We start from the raw sequence: 21,732 nt of genomic DNA, 5'->3' as shown, positions 1-21,732 counted from the left end.
AAATTATGCAAATAAATACAATTGCAATCCTCTCCCCAGACCTTGTACTGGTAATCATCCTTTTCAAACTGCCTGAACAGGCCATACTATGTATTGAAGGCGCTAATTTATATGTCTTGATTTCTAACATAAAACACTGCTTCAGATGCAGCAAGGGCTTTTACAATTTTCTTTGTACTGGGTGTTCCTTGGGATATTAATGACTTATTTTGTACCTCATAATTATTCTTATGTGGTTATTCTTATTATTTTTATGTGCAGTGGTGTGGTCTTTCTGGAAGAATGTGGGCTGCGGTGAGAAGAGCGGATGTGTTTTTTTTGATTGAGGAGAGTGAGCCTTTGCCTGACCGTGCAGTTGGAGCCGATTGAAGAGTTGAGATACAGTGGGACTACTACCAGCTGGGATCGTGGCAGATCAGAGAGAGGTGTGATTCAGAAGACAAGATTGGACAGCTAAATATTTTGCTTATTTTTTGTAGAAAATTAATTTTGCATGGTGGTTATATTTTTGTATAATTTTTGGGGAGGGGGGTTTGCCTTATTCTTCTATTTTTCAACGATCTATGGGACCTGAACGTTAACAGCTGTGGATTATTTGTTTATCTTGGTCTGTACAGGACTCATCATTTTTCCACCATTATCGATAATATTTTGCCAAATGACTATATTGCCACACCATGTTATTTGAGAGTTGAGTTGACCATTTTTTTGCCTGTATTTGGATTGATATCACTGTCGTTTTGAAAACTGTTTGGGATAGTAGTGGAGTTTTTTTGGCCTGCGATTAAGCTGTGCTCGTTTGACTACTTCAGGCTTGCTTGGTTTGAAGAGAGCACTGTGGACACTGAGGCCTTTTTTTTCTCCACTTTTTCCATACACATGACAAGGTTGAATCCTTACAGAAGAGAGTATTGTTTTGTTTATTGAATTGATATTTTGCATCTCTACATGTTTCCATACCTGTCACCTTCCAGCTCACATGCAAGCTTCACCACTGCACTCCAGTCAAACGCCTCCGGCTCCTTAATCAGCCACAGTTTTAGTTCTTGCCGATTCCGGTCTGTATAGTCTGTGGCAATGATATCTGTGAAGGACTCACAGGCTGAGAGGAATGTGTATATGGCGGCGCCAGAGCCAATATCTATCAGGATGTCTCCCTTTATATCACCTGGTATAGCAAAATTAAAATAAAAAATTCTTTAACAGAGCTCTGAATACATTTCCTAAAATCACTTAAGGAGAATGACTTGAATTCACTGTCTCTAATATGGATCCTCTTTGTTTGAAAATTAAAAACATAGAGGCAGCCAAGGTGCTCTGCTTAGCAAACACTTTCTTTATCTAAAGCTTCTTACAAATACAGCTGCGAAGACAATTGAGTTCACTTCACAACAGGATAAGAAAACACATCTCTCAAACATAAAATGGCCTTGAGGCATATCAGCAAGAGAAAGAGAAACAAACAGGGTCTGGATTTACAGCTTCAAACACAGTTGAAAGAAAAACTACAAGACACATGAAACGTATCCCTTCACTTGGGTGCAGTGTGGGAGGGAATCCCTGTACTACTGATGCCTCAACCTGAGTTACCAGTATGGCTGTGTCAGACACCCAGAGTTTGTCCTTGTCCTGAGTCACTAAACCATTGGGAACATGGGAGGTGTACAGGATCCCTATTCTGTAATTGGGTGGATTATGTTCCCATACAGACTAGGAAAACAAAGAAATTGACCCTGGGAGATTCACAGAGAAGAAAATCCAACAGAAACCAAAAAACACTGTGGAGTGATGATGTTCCTGAAATGGACTTTATTGAAAATATAAAAGTCTACTTGAGCAATCCACATAAAAGTAAAATAATCCATATAAAAACCTTAAGGACCTAATCTGCTGAGAGCGTAGGACCCAACACGGTCCATATTTTGACAAGATAGTCTTCTTCAGGGGTTCATGAAAGTCCTATGGTAGTAGATACGTGGAATAACAAATACGTGAAGAATCGTGGAGAATGCGCTGCTTTGGTTTTAAGCACAGAGGTGACTTAAGTAGTCGGGGGGGGGGGGGGGGGGGGAATTAGTGAACCATAGAGAGGAGGACCCAGGTCCCATAACATAAAAGCCTTCTTCTATACTGCATAACAGTAAAGATCCATACAGTTTACAAAAGTACAGAGACATTCAAGAAGAATACATTCAGTTACCTAAAAATTTAGTGAACAAATAGGTTTTTAAGTGTTTCCTAAACTGTTGATAAGACCCAGCATTATAGATCAGGGAATTTAAATCTTTATCCCAAGAAGCTGCTTGATAAGCTAAAAGAAGTTGGTGGTATTTCATGCATTTACATCCTTTGATTGAAGAGAATGAGTAAAATGTGACTAAGGGGCTCATAATTGAAATGGAAATACCTCTACAAACCGGCCTAATTCGGCACTTAGACGATCAGTGAGAGAAGTCGTCCAATAATCGAACATCTAAAAACCAGTGAGATGTGTATGTGGCACCCTTTTTGTGAAGTTCACAGCAATGCCCTGTAAGATACCAGTCCATAACTTTGCTGACCCTTCCTACGTCCAAAAGGTCTCTTTCTAGGCGTTTTTGACTTGGACAAATTTTTGGTCGAAAATGGGGTATAAAGATAGACGACTCAGCAGTCTAGACAATCAGACGGCTGGACGTACAATTAGATGATTTTCGGGAAAAAAAAATATTTTGGATGTATTTTTCAAAAATGGACTTTTTCCATGTCCGACTTTGGGCGACTAGCGCCTTAGGCCCAAAAAAGGACTTAGACATATCTTTTGATTATGCCCCTCCACTTGTCTTTGAACACTTTATATTAACAAAAGTAAAGGAATCTACTAAATAGCTAGGAATAATAAGACTGAATAGTAATTTATAGCAGACGCAACTGAACTTAAACATCACCTGAGCCTCCACTGGTAGCCAATGCAACTCATATATAAAAGGAGTGATATGATCGTACTTTTTAAATTAAAAAGATCAGTCGTATAGCTGCGCTCTGAATTATGCTTAGTCTCTGGAAATTTTTTTAGGTACAGGCCAAATAATCTATGCTACAATAATCTAGACTCAGAATCAGATAGTGGACAATCTAAATGATGAAAAGTCAAAATATGATCTTATGGTACGCAATTTCCATAGAGTATGGAAACATTTGAGCACTACAGCGTCTATCTGATTCTTCATTGTTAAATTATAATCCAGAATAATACCTAAGATTTTAAAAATAGGGAGGACTTGATAAGTTACTGTATTCACTGTCAACGTTGTTTCAATGGTGGTTTGACATGGGGAAGTATAGACAAATTTTGTATTTTCTTGGTTAAGTTTTAGTTTAAATTTGGCCATCTACTGCTTAATTATTGAGAGTACTTCAAATATTATGGAATGGATTCTGTTTAGGGAGGTGCGTCTTATACAGAATCGGGCTTACACTAACCCCGATTCTGTAACCGACATCCATGTTACAGACGCCGGTTACAGAATTGGGTTAGAGTAGACGCGGCTGCTACACTTATCGCAGCAAGGGATCTCCCTGCTGCAATAGGTATAGCGGCCATGGTCACCTGTCCCCCCCCGTGGACCCCCCTAAACATCCCCCCACTAACCTTTAATTGTTGGCCAGCCAGATGGGTCTTGCTCCCGGCTGGCTGGCAGGCCCACCTCCAGCCCAACCCTACTAAGCCTAAGGCCTGATTGGCCTTATTGTTGTATAAAGATAGACGTACTAGCGGTCTGAATGATCAAACAGCTGGACGTAGAAGTAGATAATTTTCAAAAAATATATTTTTGGAATGTATTTTTTTGAGAATGGGCTTTGGACGCCGTCAACTTTGGGCAACTAGCACCCTAGACCCAAAATGGACCATAATAGGGATCTCTTGTCTTGGAATTCTAGGAGGTTCTGTGGTACAGAACTGTTTCTAGTCAGTATTCCTTTTTTTTTTGTTGTTAATCTTTATTCATTTTTAAAACTCACAATAAGTGTAACATATAATACAATCATTTATACTTTAACATCACTTAATATATCATCAAATTCTAACTTGCATTAAATATCCCTCCTCCCTTATACTCAACAGTTGTTATTCATAAGCAAAAGAAATCATAAAATATTCCCCCCCCCTCTCCCACCCCACCCTGGATGTGCATGAACAAAAGGGAAAAAAAATAATATTTATTCTATGCAGTAATTTCAATCTGTACAGTATCTTGTTAATGGCTCCCAAATAACCTGAAATTTCTTAAAATTTCCCTGCTGCATGGCAATTATCCTTTCCATTTTGAATATGTGGCATAGTAACATAGTAACATAGTAGATGACGGCAGATAAAGACCCGAATGGTCCATCCAGTCTGCCCAACCTGATTCAATTTAAATTTTTTTTTTTTTTTTCTTCTTAGCTATTTCTGGGCGAGAATCCAAAGCTTTACCCAGTACTGTGCTTGGGTTCCAACTGCCGAAATCTCTGTTAAGACTTACTCCAGCCCATCTACACCCTCCCAGCCATTGAAGCCCTCCCCTGCCCATCCTCCTCCAAACGGCCATGCACAGACACAGACCGTACAAGTCTGCCCAGTAACTGGCCTAGTTCAATCTTTAATATTATTTTCTGATTCTAAATCTTCTGTGTTCATCCCACGCTTCTTTGAACTCAGTCACAGTTTTACTCTCCACCACCTCTCTCGGGAGCGCATTCCAGGCATCCACCACCCTTTCCGTAAAGTAGAATTTCCTAACATTGCCCCTGAATCTACCACCCCTCAACCTCAAATTATGTCCTCTGGTTTTACCATTTTCCTTTCTCTGGAAAAGATTTTGTTCTACGTTAATACCCTTTAAGTATTTGAACGTCTGAATCATATCTCCCCTGTCTCTCCTTTCCTCTAGGGTATACATATTCAGGGCTTCCAGTCTCTCCTCATACGTCTTCTGGCGCAAGCCTCCTATCATTTTCGTCGCCCTCCTCTAGACTGCCTCAAGTCTTCTTACGTCTTTCGCCAGATACGGTCTCCAAAACTGAACACAATACTCCAAGTGGGGCCTCACCAATGACCTGTACAGGGGCATCAACACCTTCTTCCTTCTACTGACTACGCCTCTCTTTATACAGCCCAGAATCCTTCTGGCAGCAGCCACTGCCTTGTCACACTGTTTTTTCGCCTTTAGATCTTCGGACACTATCACCCCAAGGTCCCTCTCCCCGTCCGTGCATATCAGCTTCTCTCCTCCCAGCATATACGGTTCCTTCCTATTATTAATCCCCAAATGAATTACTCTGCATTTCTTTGCATTGAATTTTAGTTGCCAGGCATTAGACCATTCCTCTAACTTTTGCAGATCCTTTTTCATATTTTCCACTCCCTCTACGGTGTCTACTCTGTTACAAATCTTGGTATCATCTGCAAAAAGGCACACTTTTCCTTCTAACCCTTCAGCAATGTCACTTACATACATATTGAACAGGATTGGCCCCAGCACCGAACCCTGAGGGACTCCACTAGTCACCTTTCCTTCCTTCGAGCGACTTCCATTAACCACCACCCTCTGGCGTCTGTCCGACAGCCAGTTTCTGACCCAGTTCACCACTTCGGGTCCTAACTTCAGCCCTTCAAGTTTGTTCAACAGCCTCCTATGAGGAACTGTATCAAAGGCTTTGCTGAAATCCAAGTAAATTACATCTAGCATATGTCCTCGATCCAGCTCTCTGGTCACCCAATCAAAAAATTCAATCAGGTTCGTTTGGCACGATTTACCTTTTGTAAAGCCATGTTGCCTCGGATCCTGTAACCCATTAGATTCAAGAAAATATACTATCCTTTCTTTCAGCAACACTTCCATTATTTTTCCAACAACTGAAGTGAGGCTCACCGGCCTGTAGTTTCCTGCTTCATCCTTGTGACCACTTTTATGAATAGGGACCACATCCGCTCACCTCCAATCCCCAGGAATCACTCCCGTCTCCAGAGATTTGTTGAACAAGTCTTTAATAGGACTCGCCAGAACCTCTCTGAGTTCCCTTAGTATCCTGGGATGGATCCCGTCTGGTCCCATCGCTTTGTCCACCTTCAGTTTTTCAAGTTGCTCATAAACACCCTCCTCCGTGAACGGCGCAGAATCTACTCCATTTTCTCGTGTAACTTTGTCGGACAATCTCGGTCCTTCTCCAGGATTTTCTTCTGTGAACACAGAACAGAAGTATTTGTTTAGCACATTTGCTTTCTCCTCATCACTCTCCACATATTTGTTCCCAGCATCTTTTAGCCTAGCAATTCCATTTTTTATCTTCCTCCTTTCACTAATATATCTGAAAAAATTTTTATCTCCCTTTTTTACATTTTTAGCCATTTGTTCTTCCGCCTGTGCCTTCGCCAAATGTATTTCTCTCTTGGCTTCTTTCAATTTCACCCTGTAGTCCGTTCCACCAAAAGCTGTAATTCAGCCTTTCCCAATTTTTCGTAATCTGTTGTAAGGCAACCCCTGTCATAATGAGTAGAAGCTTATTGTTATTAGAGGATATTTGGCTTTTGCCCTCATTGACATGCCAAACAATACGGTGTCATAGGATAATGCCACCGGATTATCTAACAAATTATTTATTTGTCCCCATATTGATTTCCAAAAAGCAAGTATTAATGGACAATAGAATAACAAATGATCTAATGTCCCAGCTTGATGTATTATTAGGCTCTGTGTGAAGAAGCTGTGAGACTGTGAAGTAATTACTGAGGAGTTTCATTATTTCTGAATCAAAGATACTTGAATATAAGCTGAGATTTGCTCAGATATTGTTTGAATGTGTGTGTTGAAATTCTGTGAGCTTATTTTATATCAGAAGCATTTAGGATTTTTTTCCCCTGGGAGGGTCATCTTAGGGATGAAAGAATTATTTGTTCTTTTGCACATGTAGTTAGAGATACATTGCCTTAGCCTAAGAAGACACTGCATTCATCTAGGGAGATTAGGGTTTTGCTTCCTTTCATTTGTTTACAGGTAGGATAGTAGCAACCATTCGGATCTTTAGAGGAGCTGCTGGTTCTAGACAGCTGATGGGTGTCAGCCTAGCTGTCGCTACCATTCAGCATTTTTAGTTGGCATTACTTATGTCAGCGAGGCCTATGGGAAATTATATCAATCTGACTCTGGCATGGGAATGCAGATAGACTCTGTAAGGCAGGGAGACTGTGTTAAGTATCCCTGATATGTTTTAAGATGCCCTGATTGAATCATGACTAGCTAAAAGGTGTTAATGTCTGATTAAGAGGGTGCTTAGGACAATGGCCTGCTTGAATGGGACAAAGAAGCCAGAGACTAATCCCATCACCATGCTTGCAAGTATCACACCCTCCTTAGCAATTAAATTAACCATTGTTTCAAACAGTTTGCAAGTTCTAAACAGAAAGATACTGGGACATACAATAATTTCTTCTTTATTCAGAATAAGATTCCAAGGTATAAAAGCCTGCTCTCTGCTCTATCAATCTATCTCTTTTTCTATCGAGCTATCAATCTATCTATCTATCTCTGGGCTCTCTGGTTCTTTCTTTCTTTCTTTCTTTCTCTGGCTCTCCCTAGAACTGAAAGCTTCTTTCTGGACTCTGTAAGGCAGAGAAACTGCTTTGCTCTCTGCTTAAGTGTAATGCTTTCTACTTAATTGTAATGCTTCAGAATATTGCTTTTCTGTAAAACTATTTCTATAACATATTCTTTTGCAATCACCTCTGGCTGTGCTCGTTTATTCTACTTCCTGGTGAGTCATCTGTGAGGGAACTGACCCTGGGACCTGGCGTCTGTCAGTGCGCATTTCACTTAACCCCTACCACCATACAATGGGGGGGGGGGCACTAACAAAACTGACAATGGGATAACAACTCAACTTTATTTTTGTGTGTACACAGATATACACGTTTTGTATATTATTGATTTTGGGGACTGAGAAACACTCTCTGGTTTTAAAAGTCATCCAATCAAAAACTTACCTGTCATTTTGGATATCCTAGAACAAAGTTGTTATTACCAAGTTTATTTAAAATTTGATATTTCACTTATCAAATTTCTAAGTGGTTTACATCAATGTAAAATCAGGGATACATGATATAGGAAGCACAAACATACTGAGACAAAAGGGAGGAAGGGAAAGAAATACAGTAAAACCTTGGTTTGCGAGCATAATTCATTCCAGAAGCATGCTTGTAATCCAAATCACTTGTATAGCAAAGTGAATTTCCCCATAGGAAATAATGGAAACTCAGACGATTCGTTCCACAACCCAAAAACGTTAATACAAAATATTATACGTACTTGTATTGCAAGACCTCGCTCATTTAGAACAGTCACTACACTCCTGCAGCGTCAGAGAGAGAAGAACCATCGGCTCAGTTGTGATGATGTGACATGTGTATACTGTATGTGCTTGTATTACAAGACATTGCTTATATATCAAGTTAAGATTTAATAAAATGTTTTGCTTCTCTAACAAAACACTTGCAAACCAAGTTACTTGCAATCCAAGGTTTTACTGTACATCTTAACGTAGAATAGGAAAACATGTAGGGTTAATACAATAGGAAGGATCCATCTGTAATAAAGGATTAGAATAAGGAAAAAATTAAAGATCGAAAGTATCCTTAAATAGGAATGCTTTTGATTTTGATTTGAATCAATCTAAAATATTCTGGTAGTCCCATGTGCCTAAGGCCCCACCCATAGGATGGGCCTTAGGCATCTGGGCCAATCAGGCCTTAGGCCTCTCCCTGGTGCATTCCACAGTGCACTGGGAAGGGGCAGGCCCGCTTCAGTTTGATGACTCTACTAGGTTCACCTAAGGCAACTTCTGGGGCAAACAACACCCACGGTTAGCCTTAGACGAACTTAGGCGGACATGCGGGCCTCTCTAGGCTCCCGGAGGTGCCTCCAATGTAAGCGGCCTGCCTGGGGAGTATTTTTTTTTTTTTTTTTTTAAATGTGCATCCTGATTGGCTGATTAGACAGCTGTACGATGCCTACAGCTGCCTATAATCGGGACACAGTTTACAGAATCCGGGCCTCAGTGAAGAGGTTCAAGAAATTTTGAAAGTGAACGTAACATACTTAATCTATAAAAACTATTTAGTACGACGGCACCGCTTTGCTGTTGGTATGTTAATTTACTGTCAAGGATGACACCCAGAAGTTTTATGGATGAAACTATTTGAGATGGGACAAATGGGAGGGTTTAAAAGAGATTCCATCCTTGCAGGGGAAGAATATCATTTTGGATTTTGCAATATTAAATGCCAGCATATTTTCACTTAACCAGTTTCCTATTTTTTTCCCTTTTTTGATTGATATTATATATATATCATTTGGGTCATTGGGGTCTAAAGAATGAAGGAGTTGGATATCATCAGCATATGCATACATTGTGAAGCTAATCGATTGAGTGTCAGAAGTGGGGCCAATAAGATGTTGAGTAAAAGCAGGGTCAGACTATATTCCTATTGATCAGTCTTTGTAATAACAAGTCATGATCTATCGTATCAAAAGCTGCTGATATATCCAGTGATTAAATTGAAAGGCCTGACATGTTTGTTTCAGGTTTGAATATTATCACTGACCATAATGGTAATCAATGAAAATTTGATCACACATGAATGGTAAATTAGCTTTGCTATATTAATTTATGTTTAAATTTAATTTACCTTGTTTAAACAACTTTTGATAACAATTGTTGGACATACCTATTTATTTTCCTTTCAACTTCAATTGTTATTGGGGGGGGGGGAGGGCGGTTTAGTTGTAACAAATATTTAAATGTTTAACCTCTGTGTTGGCTTGAATTGAAGGGGAAACCTATTGAAATATCTGATTGTGATTAAAATATCTCATACATTGAATTGTAATAACTAAACTGTAATGTAATGTAATTGTACCATCTCACAACTAGAGGTGTTTACAAAATGCAGCTTAGGATCTCTAGAAATGAAAAAAAAAAAAAGCCACTGAAACAAAATGGTACCAAAATCTGCAGGCAGCCTGCTCTCAATGGCTGAGAACCCCAAACCCAGAACCCAAAAGACAATATAGGAATAGGTATAACATTGAAATAGAGAAAAATGAAGGCAGATAAAGATCATATGGTCTATCCAGTCTGTCCATCGATGCCATCTACTGGTACTATTCCTTCCTTTCTCTTAGAGATCCAATGTACTTGACTTAAAATCTCTTGAATTTAGATACAAAATTGGGAACAGCAGAGGTAAATTACTGGAGTGGCCCATGAATGTTGCATCAAGCAGAGGAAGCATAGTCAATTGGGAAAGAGGTTACAGTATACAATTTATACTTGGTCGCATTATGCATCTGAGGTTGAAGGATGATCAAGGCTGTAAAAGGGCCCCATAGACCTTTATTTTATTTATAAATATGCATGAAAATTAATAAATAAACAGCAGTAGCAAGTTCCAACCTCACCATAACATTCTAGTGTGTAAATTCAGACTTTAGAACAGCATTTCCAAAACTGGCTGTAGTTAATCTTTCTGTTCTTTGACCCTATGCCATCCAAGGATGTATCTTAAGAACTACTGGACATTGTGTAATCAAATTAAAATGTCTAATAATGCAGCATTATGGATAAAGCAAAAATTCATGAAATTATGATTTGAGTAAAATTACAAATCGAGAAACTTTTAAAAAGTAGCATAGAATGAAGGTCTGTAGATGCATGCCATTGATGGACTTTTGCCTAGCCTCTCTCCGAGAACTCTTATGCTTAAAGTTTCTACTTTTGTATTGGCAAACCAGCATCCATTTTGCTAAATTTCATCAATGAGTCGAGATTCTGTAGTAAGCGTATCATCTGTATGATCCCGTCTCCCCAGCACTCCGCGCTGAACACTGGCTCCCAATTAGCCAGCGCTGTGCTTTCAAGGCCCTAGCAGTAGCCCACAAGAGAATTTATGCCACCACCCCCTCCTACATAAAATCTAAGCTTCCCATCTACACCCCCACTCGCACCCTCCGCTCAAAATCGGAAATACGCCTATGCATTCCCCCTGGAAGGTCCCTCCTCTCAGAAACTGCCCGCAAACGATCCTACAGCCACTTCATCCCACATCTCTGGAATAAACTCCCCCCCCAACTCAGGCAACAGAACTCTTTATTGACATTCCGTAAAATGGTAAAGACCCTCCTCTTCAACTAAAGGTCTCCCTCAGTCTACACCCCCCCTTAAACCCCACCTCTCTCTTCTCTCCCCTATTTAACTTCTCCTAAATTTCAGTATAGTCCTCTCTTAGTCTGTACTCTGATAAATTGTCTGTACTCTGAAAAATTGTCTGTAGCCTGATAAATACTGCACAATCTTGTATGTCTAAGCATCTAAACCTATTGTACATCTTATTTGCCTAATTACTTCTACTGTGTATGTTTACTTGTAGACCGTTCTGAGCTACCGGGAGAACGGGATATAAATCTAAATAAATAAATAAAAATAAAATCTAGTGCTTTATTATTTCAATAGATCTTGTTGCATAAAGGTGTGATTCAAATTAATATACATAAATATAATGTAATGAAAAACATAGATTCTGAATGAAAAAACCTAGGATTGGCAACACTGCCTTGCTGGCAGTTTAATTCCACATAAAAGATTTCTATTAGTTATGGCCCCTGAAGTTCAGATGAAGGCTAAAATGCTGAAAAAGCAGAAGCAAAGCTACATGGTAAAAATGAAAGTGAAACTTTGTCATGTAGGAAGAATGGGGGAGAAGCAGAGTTTTAAATTAGTAATTAAAACTTTATAAAAATGTCTTAGAAAATTGAGGAGGTATCGAGGACAGGTCTTGACACATCCCATGGAGGAAGAAGATTAAACAGGGTGGGGCAACTGAGGCAACCCAGGAACCTCTGCACATCCTCAGAGAGGTCATCATGGAATGTGCCTCCATTTTCAAGCTTTTCTACAGAGGAAGACTGATTCTGAATCAAGAAAGCAACTTTAATTAAAATAAATTATAAAAAAAAGAAAATAAATGCATAACATAAGCACAGAGATTTCTTGGAGGGAGGGATTGTACACCCAGGCAGCGGGGTGGACTGAATAGGTCATTTTGACTTTTCCTGCCATCATGTTCTGTTTAATTTTCAAAGGGAAACAATGTAAGTTGTTTCTCTTTAGAAATTTGCATAATATATTTTAGTTTAATGTAATTTATTAAATCTATTTATTGACCACTTATCTGTGTGTGTATGTTTGGGGGGGGGGGTTAGTTAATTTTTTTAACATATTTGTATAGCACTGTTGAATGGTACCAGCAAATTTGGATTTGGATACCAGATTTAATTCCTCATGTTACGAAATCCAAGTTCAAAGTGAGTTATAAATTAAGGTACATAGCATAAGAGCCATCTCCAATATTGAGCAAGCTCCTCCACTGTGTCTAGGGAAGGATAATATTTACTGTGTTTAGCAGAACCAATCAGTTTGAAATGCGGGCTCCCTTGAGAGTTCAAGGCAAGGTACAGGTTCAGGTTAAAGGTAAGAGCTTATGAAAATAGATTCAGCCAACTGGATGAGGTCTGCATTGTGATCCCATATTCCAGGAGACAGGAAGTGGGGTTTGACCAGGTTCTGTTCTCTCTAGTACAGGGGTGTCAAATTCTGGCCTGTGGACCCAATTTGGCCCGCGAGTGAATACACTAATTTGACCTGCGTTGGCCTGTGAGAGAATACCCTGCTGCTTGCTCTCTTTGCTTAGCAGTGTCAGAGGGAAGCAACCACCAGCTATTAGGTCAGAAACAGGAAAGAAAGGACCAGCCATGAGACACCGAGGAGAAGCACGCAAGAGGGCAAGGGGAAGGGGATGGTGAAATGGAGGCTCCGGGCTCAGGAAGAGCACCCCGTGAGCTGTACCTGTGGAGATGCAGTTAGCGTGTGACAGCTAAGAGGTGAATTTCCCTCTCACTGCGTCCTCAGATTCCAATACCGGCAAGGGCTGATCGTCAATACCTTCGGGCTTTCTAAAGTGACAACAGCAACGGCGGTATCTGGCAAGCAGAGGCAGCACTCTGAACAGGCTTCTCCTGGCCTGCCCCACTGGGGTTAGCGTACCTTAATAAAAGGCCCCCCTAAGTATCTTAATAAAAAATTTGGCCCGTGACTTAGCCTATGTTTTAGATTTCTGCACCTTATGTGATTGAGTTTGACACTCGAGTCTAATTGGTGTTGGTCAGGTTATCTTACGGCACCTTCCGAAAAGAAATTAAGACAGTATTATTTGATAAATTTATCTCTTAATTCGATGTTTTTATTCTTAATAATAATTTTACTGTTTTTTTTCAGTTCAAAGATTTTATTGATTTTAATATACAGCAAGAACATGAAATGTTAACAAGGCATGATCAGTTACTGTGCTAGTCTATAATTACCAATATTTGAACATATATATCATATTGTGGCTCATCTATCATTTCATTCCTATGGGGTAATTTTACTGTTTTGACTTATACTTTTATTGTCTTTTTAATTAATATGCTGCATTCTCTTTTTAATATTGTACTTCACTGATTGTCCAGTTTTACTCTCTTGTGTAAACCGCCTAGAATTCTCTTGATTGTGGCGGTTTACAAAAATAAAGTTATGTTATGTTATGCTTGCTTGCGTGCGAGAATGAAAAAATATCCCTTATAAGTTGCTATAGATTGGGGATCTGGATTAGGTATAATAAGGGTTTGCAGCTGCAGGATGTCATAACCACATTCAGGTATTACTTTCTCCAGAAACTCTTTGTCCAGGGACAAAGTGAAAAATTTTCTCTCGCCAAGCATATAATCAGTACAACCTAGTGCTCCCACCAATATCAAATAACCTCCTTGTTTCAGCATTGATGAGATATTATTCAAAGCACAGCAGAAAGTGTCCTTGTCCTTGCAAGCGAATTCCAAACACAGACATGTGATCAGGCAGTCTACTGCAGGCTGTACCAGCGGATCCAACGGGTTGTTCTGGGTGACATCGCTCTTGAGAACACACTTGATTTTTTTTCTCAGTTTGGCTTCTAACTCAGGTTCCGTGTCCCTATGAAGGAAAAGAATCTTTATCCAAATCATCTTCACGTCATCGTAGTGGACCAATCGGAATAGCTAATACAGACAAATTGTAGGCAGGCAATGGGCAAATGCTAAAAATATTTTACTATATCCCTATAATAAAGGAAGTGGCCTTGGTAGTGTTTGTGCTGAGACATACTGCTGGTTGTTATTGTGGTGGGGCTTTGTACTGACGGTCATTGGAACTAGATCTGTGGATGCTTGAGCAAACTCATTGACTCTGTCCAGGGAAGGTAATTTCTATTGTGTTTAACACCCCCCCCCCCCCCAAACACTTTGGAAAGTTGGCTTCTATGGGGGGAGTATCTGCTGTGAGTGCGCTAATGCTGAGTTGTGATGCCTGTGGATGTGGTGATGGTGGTAGAATATTAAATTACTAGTAGGTGTGGTATGGAGAGAGAATGAATGTGTTGCCCTCCCAGTCTGCCCCGACCTCTTCCTAAATTGAAGGGTTGGCTACACCCCTGACTTGTATCCCTAGAGTCTTGAAATTTGTCTACATAACATTCTGATTTATTAACAGCGGCCTTGGGGCTCACTCAATGACCAATGCCAGTACTAATGCTATGGTCATAGATTATAATCCTTTATGATTATATGAGTATTCATAGAATCTATTATTATGAACAGTAATCCATTTACAATGAACAAAAGAAACCTTCCTACACTTCTCTTTTCCATATCTTTCCAATCTACACTTCTCTAAACACGTGCAAAGGCATAATAAAAAAAATACATCTAAGTCCGTTTTGGGCCTAGGGTGCAAGTCACCCAAAGTCAGAAAAGTCCAAAGTCCATTCTCAAAAAATATGTCCCCCAATTTTTTTTTATTTTTTTTTATTGTCTACTTCAATGTCCACCCGTTTGATCATTCAGGCTGCCAAGTTGTCTATCTTTATACCACATTCTCATCCAAAAAAATCATCCAAGTCTGAAACGCATGCCCTAGAATAAGACTTTTTTGACTCAGGAGGGGTCAGCAAAGTGATGGACTGGCCACCCAGACATGGTAACAGATTAGTGGGGCACCTTACAGGGCACTGCTGTGAACTTCACAAAAAGGGTGCTACATGAACATCTCATCACAACTCCTGTTTGCCTGTTTTAATTAGACTGTAAGCTCTATTGAGCAGGGATTGTCTCTTACATGTTTAATGTACAGTACTGCGTATGTCTAGCAGTGCTCTAGAAATGATAAGTAGGAGTAGTATGTTTTGAAAATTATCCCAGGGAATTTATGTGCGCTCATGTATACCTGCTCTTTTGTAGGCAAAAATATTCTGAGCTGATTTATGTGTATACAGTACATATGTATTTGCAAAAACATGCAAATAAATGCAATTCCCTTACCAGTCCCAACAGCTGAAATGCTTCTGGATAAAGCTATACCTGAACAGTCAGTGCACACTTAACTTTATGTACATATTGTGGGTACAAGTATGTATGTGCTTATCTAATATAATAAAACGGTAAGCCGCACATGCGCACTTCATAAGCGTGCGTCCGTTTTCCGTGAACTGTAGCACACATAGGAAGTGCGCATGCGCGGCTTACGGTCTGGCCTCACAAGGAAAGACAAGTTGATGTTGGCTGCGGCGGCTGCTGGCCGCCCCAAGCTCTCTCTCTCTCTCTTCCTCCCCCCCCCCCCAGGCGGATGTCGGCCACGGCGGCTGCTGTCTGTGGCTGCAGGCCGTTAACATAAGTAGGCCATGGAGTTCAGCAGGAAGGTATGGGGGGGAGGAAAATACTGCACAGGGAAGTGGGGTGGGAGGGAAATGATGCAACACACAGAAATGGAGGGGCAGAAAAGGGGTTGATGGACAGCGAAACAGGTGCTGAGGAACAGGGAGGGAGGCAGAAAAATGAAGACAGGGGGAACAGGAAGGAGGTAATGATGGACAGGGGGAGGTAAAACAAAGGGAGAAGGGCTTCTGCTGGATAATGTGCAGCAGTGATGGGGTGGTGGAGGACACAGGGGAGGTAAAAGGAAGGGAGAATGGACAGGGGGAGCAGGCAAGGGGTGGTAGTGGACAGCCAAGGAAAAAAAAAAAAAGACAGAGAAATACAGAAAGCGGCTAAGGAGAAAGAGAAAAAAATAAAGACACACACACACACACACATATATTCTAGCACCCGTTAATGTAACGGGCTATAAGACTAGTTTCCAGTATAAGATGAACAGGAGAGAGGGAGGCAGAAGCACAGGAAACCAAACTAAGCAGAGAGCACAGTGGCCTCCAAGGATGGGTTTATTATAGGACCTGACATAGGCTGTGTTTTGGCAAAGTGCCTGCGTCGCTGTAAATATTTTGTTCCTTCAAAGATCAGTAAATTGTACCAACATAACAGTTAAAACAACATGGCAGCTTTTTTAGCTGTAAAGATTAGCCAAAACTGTCTAGCAACAGACGGTTCATCTATCCTACTGAACAGTTCCCATACCTGTTGCCTTCCAGCTCACATATGAGCTTCATCGTTGCACTCCAGTCAAATGCCCCCTTCTCATTCTTCAGCCATGACTCTATCTCCTGCCGGTTCTGTTCCAGGAAATTTGTGGTGATGATTTCTTTGAAGGAATTACAGGCTGGGTATAGATGGCTCAGGATGGGAAAGATGCAAATATCTAGCAGGGTGTCCCCCTGTACACCATCTGGTTTAGAAAAATTAAAATACAAAGATCTGGAAAGAGTTCTTAATATGCTTCCTAAAGCCCTTTAGGTTCTGATCTCTGCAAGGTATTCTCCTGGAGGGAAGGAAAGTGATTTGAATTCTATCTCTCCTTAAAATGGATCCTATTTGCTTTGAAAATGAAAACCAAAGAGGATCGCTAAAGGATTGTGAAAAATTGCAAGAGGACCTTGAGAAACTGGGAGACTGAGCATCAAAATGGCAGACATTTAATGTAAGTGCAAAGTGGTGCATGTGGGAAAGAGGAACCCAAACTATAGTTTTGTGATGCAGGGTTCCACATTAGGAGTACTGCCCAAGAAAAGGATGTAGATGTCATCGTTGAGGATTCATTGAAACCCTTAGTTCAGTGTGTGGTGGCGGCTAAGAAAGCAAATAGAATGTTAGGAATTATCAGGAAAGGAATGGAAAAAAAAGATGAAAATCTTATAATGCCCTTGTTTTGCTCTATGGTACAACCACACCTTGAATACTGTGTGCAATTCTGGTCCACCATATCTCAAAAAGATATAGCAGAATTCTAAAAAGGTACATAGAAGGGCAACGAAAATGTTAAAAGGGATGGAATGACTTCCCTATGAGAAAAGGCTATAGCGGCTAGGGCTTTTCAGCTTGGAGAAGAGATGACTCAGCGGTGATATGATAGAGGTCTATAAATTAATGAATGGCGTGGAAAGGGTAAATGTAAAGAATGACACGGAGACACAATTTTCCCCATCCCTGTGGGAACTCATATTCCCGTCTCGTCCCTGCAATTTCTTTTCTTGTCTATGCCCCATTGCTGCAAGCTCCAACCTCATCTGCATAAGCCTCAAAAACTTTAAAATCATAAGTGTTTGAGGCTTGTGTGGTTAAGGCAGAGCTTACTGGAATGGGGCAGGGATGGGGACAAATCTGTCCCTGTGTCATTCTCTAGGTAAATGTGAATCGCTTGTTTACTCTTTCCATAAATACTAGGACTAGGGTGCAAGCGAAGAAGCTACTAAATAGTAGATTTAAAACAAACCGGAGAAACGATTTCTTTACTCAATGTGTAATTAAAATTTATTTATTTGGTTTTGCATCCCGTCCTCCCAGGAGAACTCAGAATGGGTTACAAGTTTACATACATAACAAAGCCTGGTAAAATATAACATGACAAACATAGCACAATATGACACAGCATGACAAGTATTGCATGACAAACATAGGATGGCAGCTTAATATGGCAGTCATATGTACAAGCATAGCATAGTAACATAGTAGATGATGGCAGATAAAGACCCTAATGGTCCATTCAGTCTGCCCAACCTAATTCAATTTATTTTTTTTTCTTCTTAGCTATTTCTGAGCAAGAATCCAAAGCTCTGCCCGGTACCGTGCATAGGTTCCAACTACTGAAGTCTGTCAAAGCTCACTCCAGCCTATCTACACCCTCCTAGCCACTGAAGCCTTCCCCAGCCCATTCTCCATCAAACGGCCATATACAGACACAGACCATGCAAGTCTGCCCGGTACTGGCCTAAATATTTACTACTTACTTCAATATTTACTATTATTTTCTGATTCTAGATACCTCTGTATTCATCCTACGCTTTTTTGATCTCCATCACCATTTTTCTCTCCACTACCTCTCTCAGGAGTGCATTGAAGGTATCCACCACCCTCTCCATAAAGAAGAATTTCCTTACATTGCTCTTGAGTCTCCCACCCCTCAGCCTCAAATTATGCCCTCTGGTTTTACCTTTTTCCTTTCTCTTGAAAAGATTTTGTTCTACGTTAATACCTTTCAAGAACTTAAACATCTGGATCATATCTCCCCTGTCCCTGCTTTCCTCTAGGGCAGTGGTTCCCAAACCTGTCCTGGAGGACCCCAGGCCAGTCGGGTTTTCAAGCTAGCCCTAATGAATATGCATGGATCAGGTTTGCATGCCTGGCACCTCCATTATATGCAGATCTCTCTCATGCATATTCATTAGGGTTATCCTGAAAACTCGACTGGCCTCATTTGGAATACTGTGTGCAATTCTGGAGGCCACACTACCGAAAAGATGTGCTGAGAGTAGAGTCGGTGCAACGGATGGCCACCAGGATGGTCTCGGGGCTCAAGGATCTATCGTACGAGGAAAGGATGAAAAATTTGCGGCTATACTCACTCGAGGAACATAGGGAGAGAGGAGACATGATCGAGACGTTTAAGTATATTACCGGCCGTATCGAGATGGAAGAAGAGATTCTCTTTCTCAAAGGACCCTCAGCCACAAGAGGGCATCCACTCAAACTCAGGGGCGGGAAATTTCATGGCGACACCAGGAAATATTTCTTCACCGAGAGAGTGGTTGATCCTTGGAACGGGCTCCCGGTGCAGGTGATCGAGGCAAACAGCGTGCAAGAATTTAAGAGTAAATGGGATGCCCATGTGGGATCCATTAGAGGGTTAAGCCAAGGGAACCTGTCACCAGGAGTGGGATCCCTAGGACAGTAGACTTGGGGGTGGGTCAGTAGAGTGGGCAGACCTGATGGGCTATGGCCCTTATCTGCCGTCATCTTCTATGTTTCTATGATCCAACTCGCTCATTCATACATTTATTTGTTCAGTGGATCCCTGATGAAGCTGAGGCGAAACATGTCGGGTCCAACCGCAAATCACCAAATCATGAAGAAGCGTGTACTATTATAAGACTGGGCCATCTCCTTAGACTTTTGGTTATACTTGCAGTACGACTAAGTCTAGATCAATCCACCTCCCACCCTTTCCGCTCCTCTAAAAACGCCTCTTTTCGCTCTAGGTGTTTAGAGGCAGGGCAAAGGCCTACGGTGGTTTTAGATACATTTAAAACCAGCTTTGATTAACGGTACTTGGACGATCTGTCTTTTTGATCATCCAAGTACTGATTTAGGCCACTTTTGAACTTTTTTTTAATTATGAGCACCCTAGTATTAGAAATATTATGGCAATACTGAGACAGAACCAGAGTCAGACTTTTGTTCTGTACGATGAGTTCTCTGGGGTTATGTCCTTCTTCTGCTTGGAACTCATTGATAAGTGAAGAAGATTTCAGTGGATACAAAATATATGTTTGCTTTTATCACAATTATGGTCCAGTGAGCGGAGTCAGGGGTCTCTATTTTTTAATATTGACTTGTGTAGCCTGGAAATCTAGCGGCAATATTTTATGCTGAAAATAACCAGCAATTGCATAGTTTTCATTTTTTCTAGTTTATAGTCTGGGAATAAATGTTGCATTCTCTTTACCTTGGGGCAACTACCTGACCAGTGTTCTGAGTGAGGAAAGATCTACACCCTGCCCTCTGAACAAAGTTCTGAGGGAATCCTCCCTTTTAGGTGCTTTGGATGGGGAAAGGGATGCTTTCTCAATCCTTGCATCAGGCAGCAGACTACCTTGAGATACTCCTAAACAAGGGTAGAAGTTCTTGCATACAGTGGTATAATGCAAGAACCAACCTTTTGGGCAGAATCTGGAACTAGGTGACATCTCCAGCTAGATGTTCCTAAAAACCTTCCTGAATTCTTCAACCCTTGTCAGGAATTGGCAGAGGATGTTTTCATTAGCAAAACATTTCTCTAGGACCCACTTTAGCCCAGAATCTCTTACTAAATCAACAAGTCTAATTCTGCAAAGGGAAGAGAGAGTACCACCCACCTGAGGTGAATGCTTTATGCATATTCTCCATCACAAATTTAATGTAGCCATTGGTAAAGGCGATCCCATTTTCACAAAAGTAGGTGTTCAGAAAGAGTTTGGAGTTAAAACACTTCTGGTAAGTTTCATGGCTGGTGACTTCTGATTCCATTCTGTCCTTTCAGAGTCTGATTCCTTTTTGTCCTCTGCATCCCTCTGCTCTGCAGTCTACCTCTCTTTATAATGGGAAAATTTAAATATCCCTTAGCCCTTCAGTTATAGTTTAATCAAATCTGGAACATTCTGATATTTCAGGATAATGCAAGCATGAATTGCAGGCATCTGACTTTCCTTGCGGGCTGTTGACTGAAAGCAGTCATGAGACAGATGCCTCTGTTACCTCTGTCTCAGGTCAAAAATATAAGAACATAACAATAGTCATACTGAGTCAGACCCGTGGTCTATCTAACCCAGTATCCTGTTTTCTCAATGAACAGTCCAGGTCACAAGTACCTGGCAAAAAACCAAATAATAGCAACATTCCATGCAACTTATCCAAGGTAAGCAGTGGTTTCCCCCATATCTGTCTCAATAGCAGACTATAGATTTTTCCTCCAGGAACATGTCAAAATCTTTTTTAAATCCATTTATGTTAACTGCTGTTATAATACCCTCTGGCAACTAATTCCAGAGCTTAATTATTCTTTGAGTAAAACAATGCATTCTTCTATTGGTTTTAAAAGTATTTTCCTGACGACTCCCAGATCTACCTCTCTGTTCCAAATATCTCTATTGAAACCCAGACCAGAGTCTCAGCCTGCCTGTCCGACATTGCCACCTGGATGTCTCACCACCATCTAAAACTGAATATGGCTAAAACAGAGCTGTTCATCTTCCCGCCTCAACCCACCTCTCCACTTCCCTCATTCTCCGTCTCTGTGGACAACACTCTCATCCTTCCTGTTTTGTATGCTTGTAATTTCAGGGTCATCTTTTTACTCCTCTTTCTCCTTCACCACCCAAATACAACATTTCGCTAAAATCTGCCGCTTCTTCCTCTATAATATTACCAAAATCCAACCCTTCCTTCCTGAGCACACTACCAAAACAATTATCCACGCCCTCATCACCTCACACTTAGACTACTGCAATTCGCTACTGTCAGGCCTTCCACTTTGTCACCTCGCTCCCCTCCAATCCATCCAGAATTCAGCTGCACGACTTATATTCCGGGAGAGCCGCTATACTCATGTTACCCCTCTCCTAAAGTCACTTCATTGGCTTCCCATCTGTTTCCAATTACAATT

The 21,732-nt window shown here is 40.8% G+C and overlaps 1 protein-coding gene across 1 annotated transcript; it reads right to left on the bottom strand.

The window, feature by feature from the left end:
- Nucleotides 1–13,342: 13,342 nt before the first annotated feature.
- Nucleotides 13,343–20,621, bottom strand: LOC117347335 (nicotinamide N-methyltransferase-like). The gene is made up of 3 exons (XM_033918130.1): nucleotides 20,447–20,621; nucleotides 16,557–16,764; nucleotides 13,343–14,082 (listed from the first exon to the last, which is right to left on the bottom strand). Exons 1-3 carry the CDS (start codon nucleotides 20,595–20,597, stop codon nucleotides 13,653–13,655), a joined length of 789 nt encoding a protein of 262 aa, XP_033774021.1. The 5' UTR covers nucleotides 20,598–20,621; the 3' UTR covers nucleotides 13,343–13,652.
- Nucleotides 20,622–21,732: the final 1,111 nt, after the last annotated feature.

The sequence above is a fragment of the Geotrypetes seraphini genome, chromosome 13 (assembly GCF_902459505.1).
Source record: "Geotrypetes seraphini chromosome 13, aGeoSer1.1, whole genome shotgun sequence".
Lineage (NCBI taxonomy): Eukaryota > Metazoa > Chordata > Amphibia > Gymnophiona > Dermophiidae > Geotrypetes > Geotrypetes seraphini.
The sequence above is the reverse complement of the archived record's forward strand: the minus strand, read 5'-3'. Positions and strand labels throughout refer to the sequence as shown.

Coding starts and splice junctions, on each gene's coding strand:
- LOC117347335 (XM_033918130.1), bottom strand. CDS start 20,597: ATGGAATCAGAAGTCACCAGCCATGAAACTTACCAGAAGTGTTTTAAC. Junction 16,765..20,446: donor GCATAAAGCATTCACCTCAG/GTGGGTGGTACT, acceptor TTTCTAAACCAG/ATGGTGTACAGGGGGACACC. Junction 14,083..16,556: donor TGTGAGCTGGAAGGCAACAG/GTATGGGAACTG, acceptor TTTCCTTCATAG/GGACACGGAACCTGAGTTAG.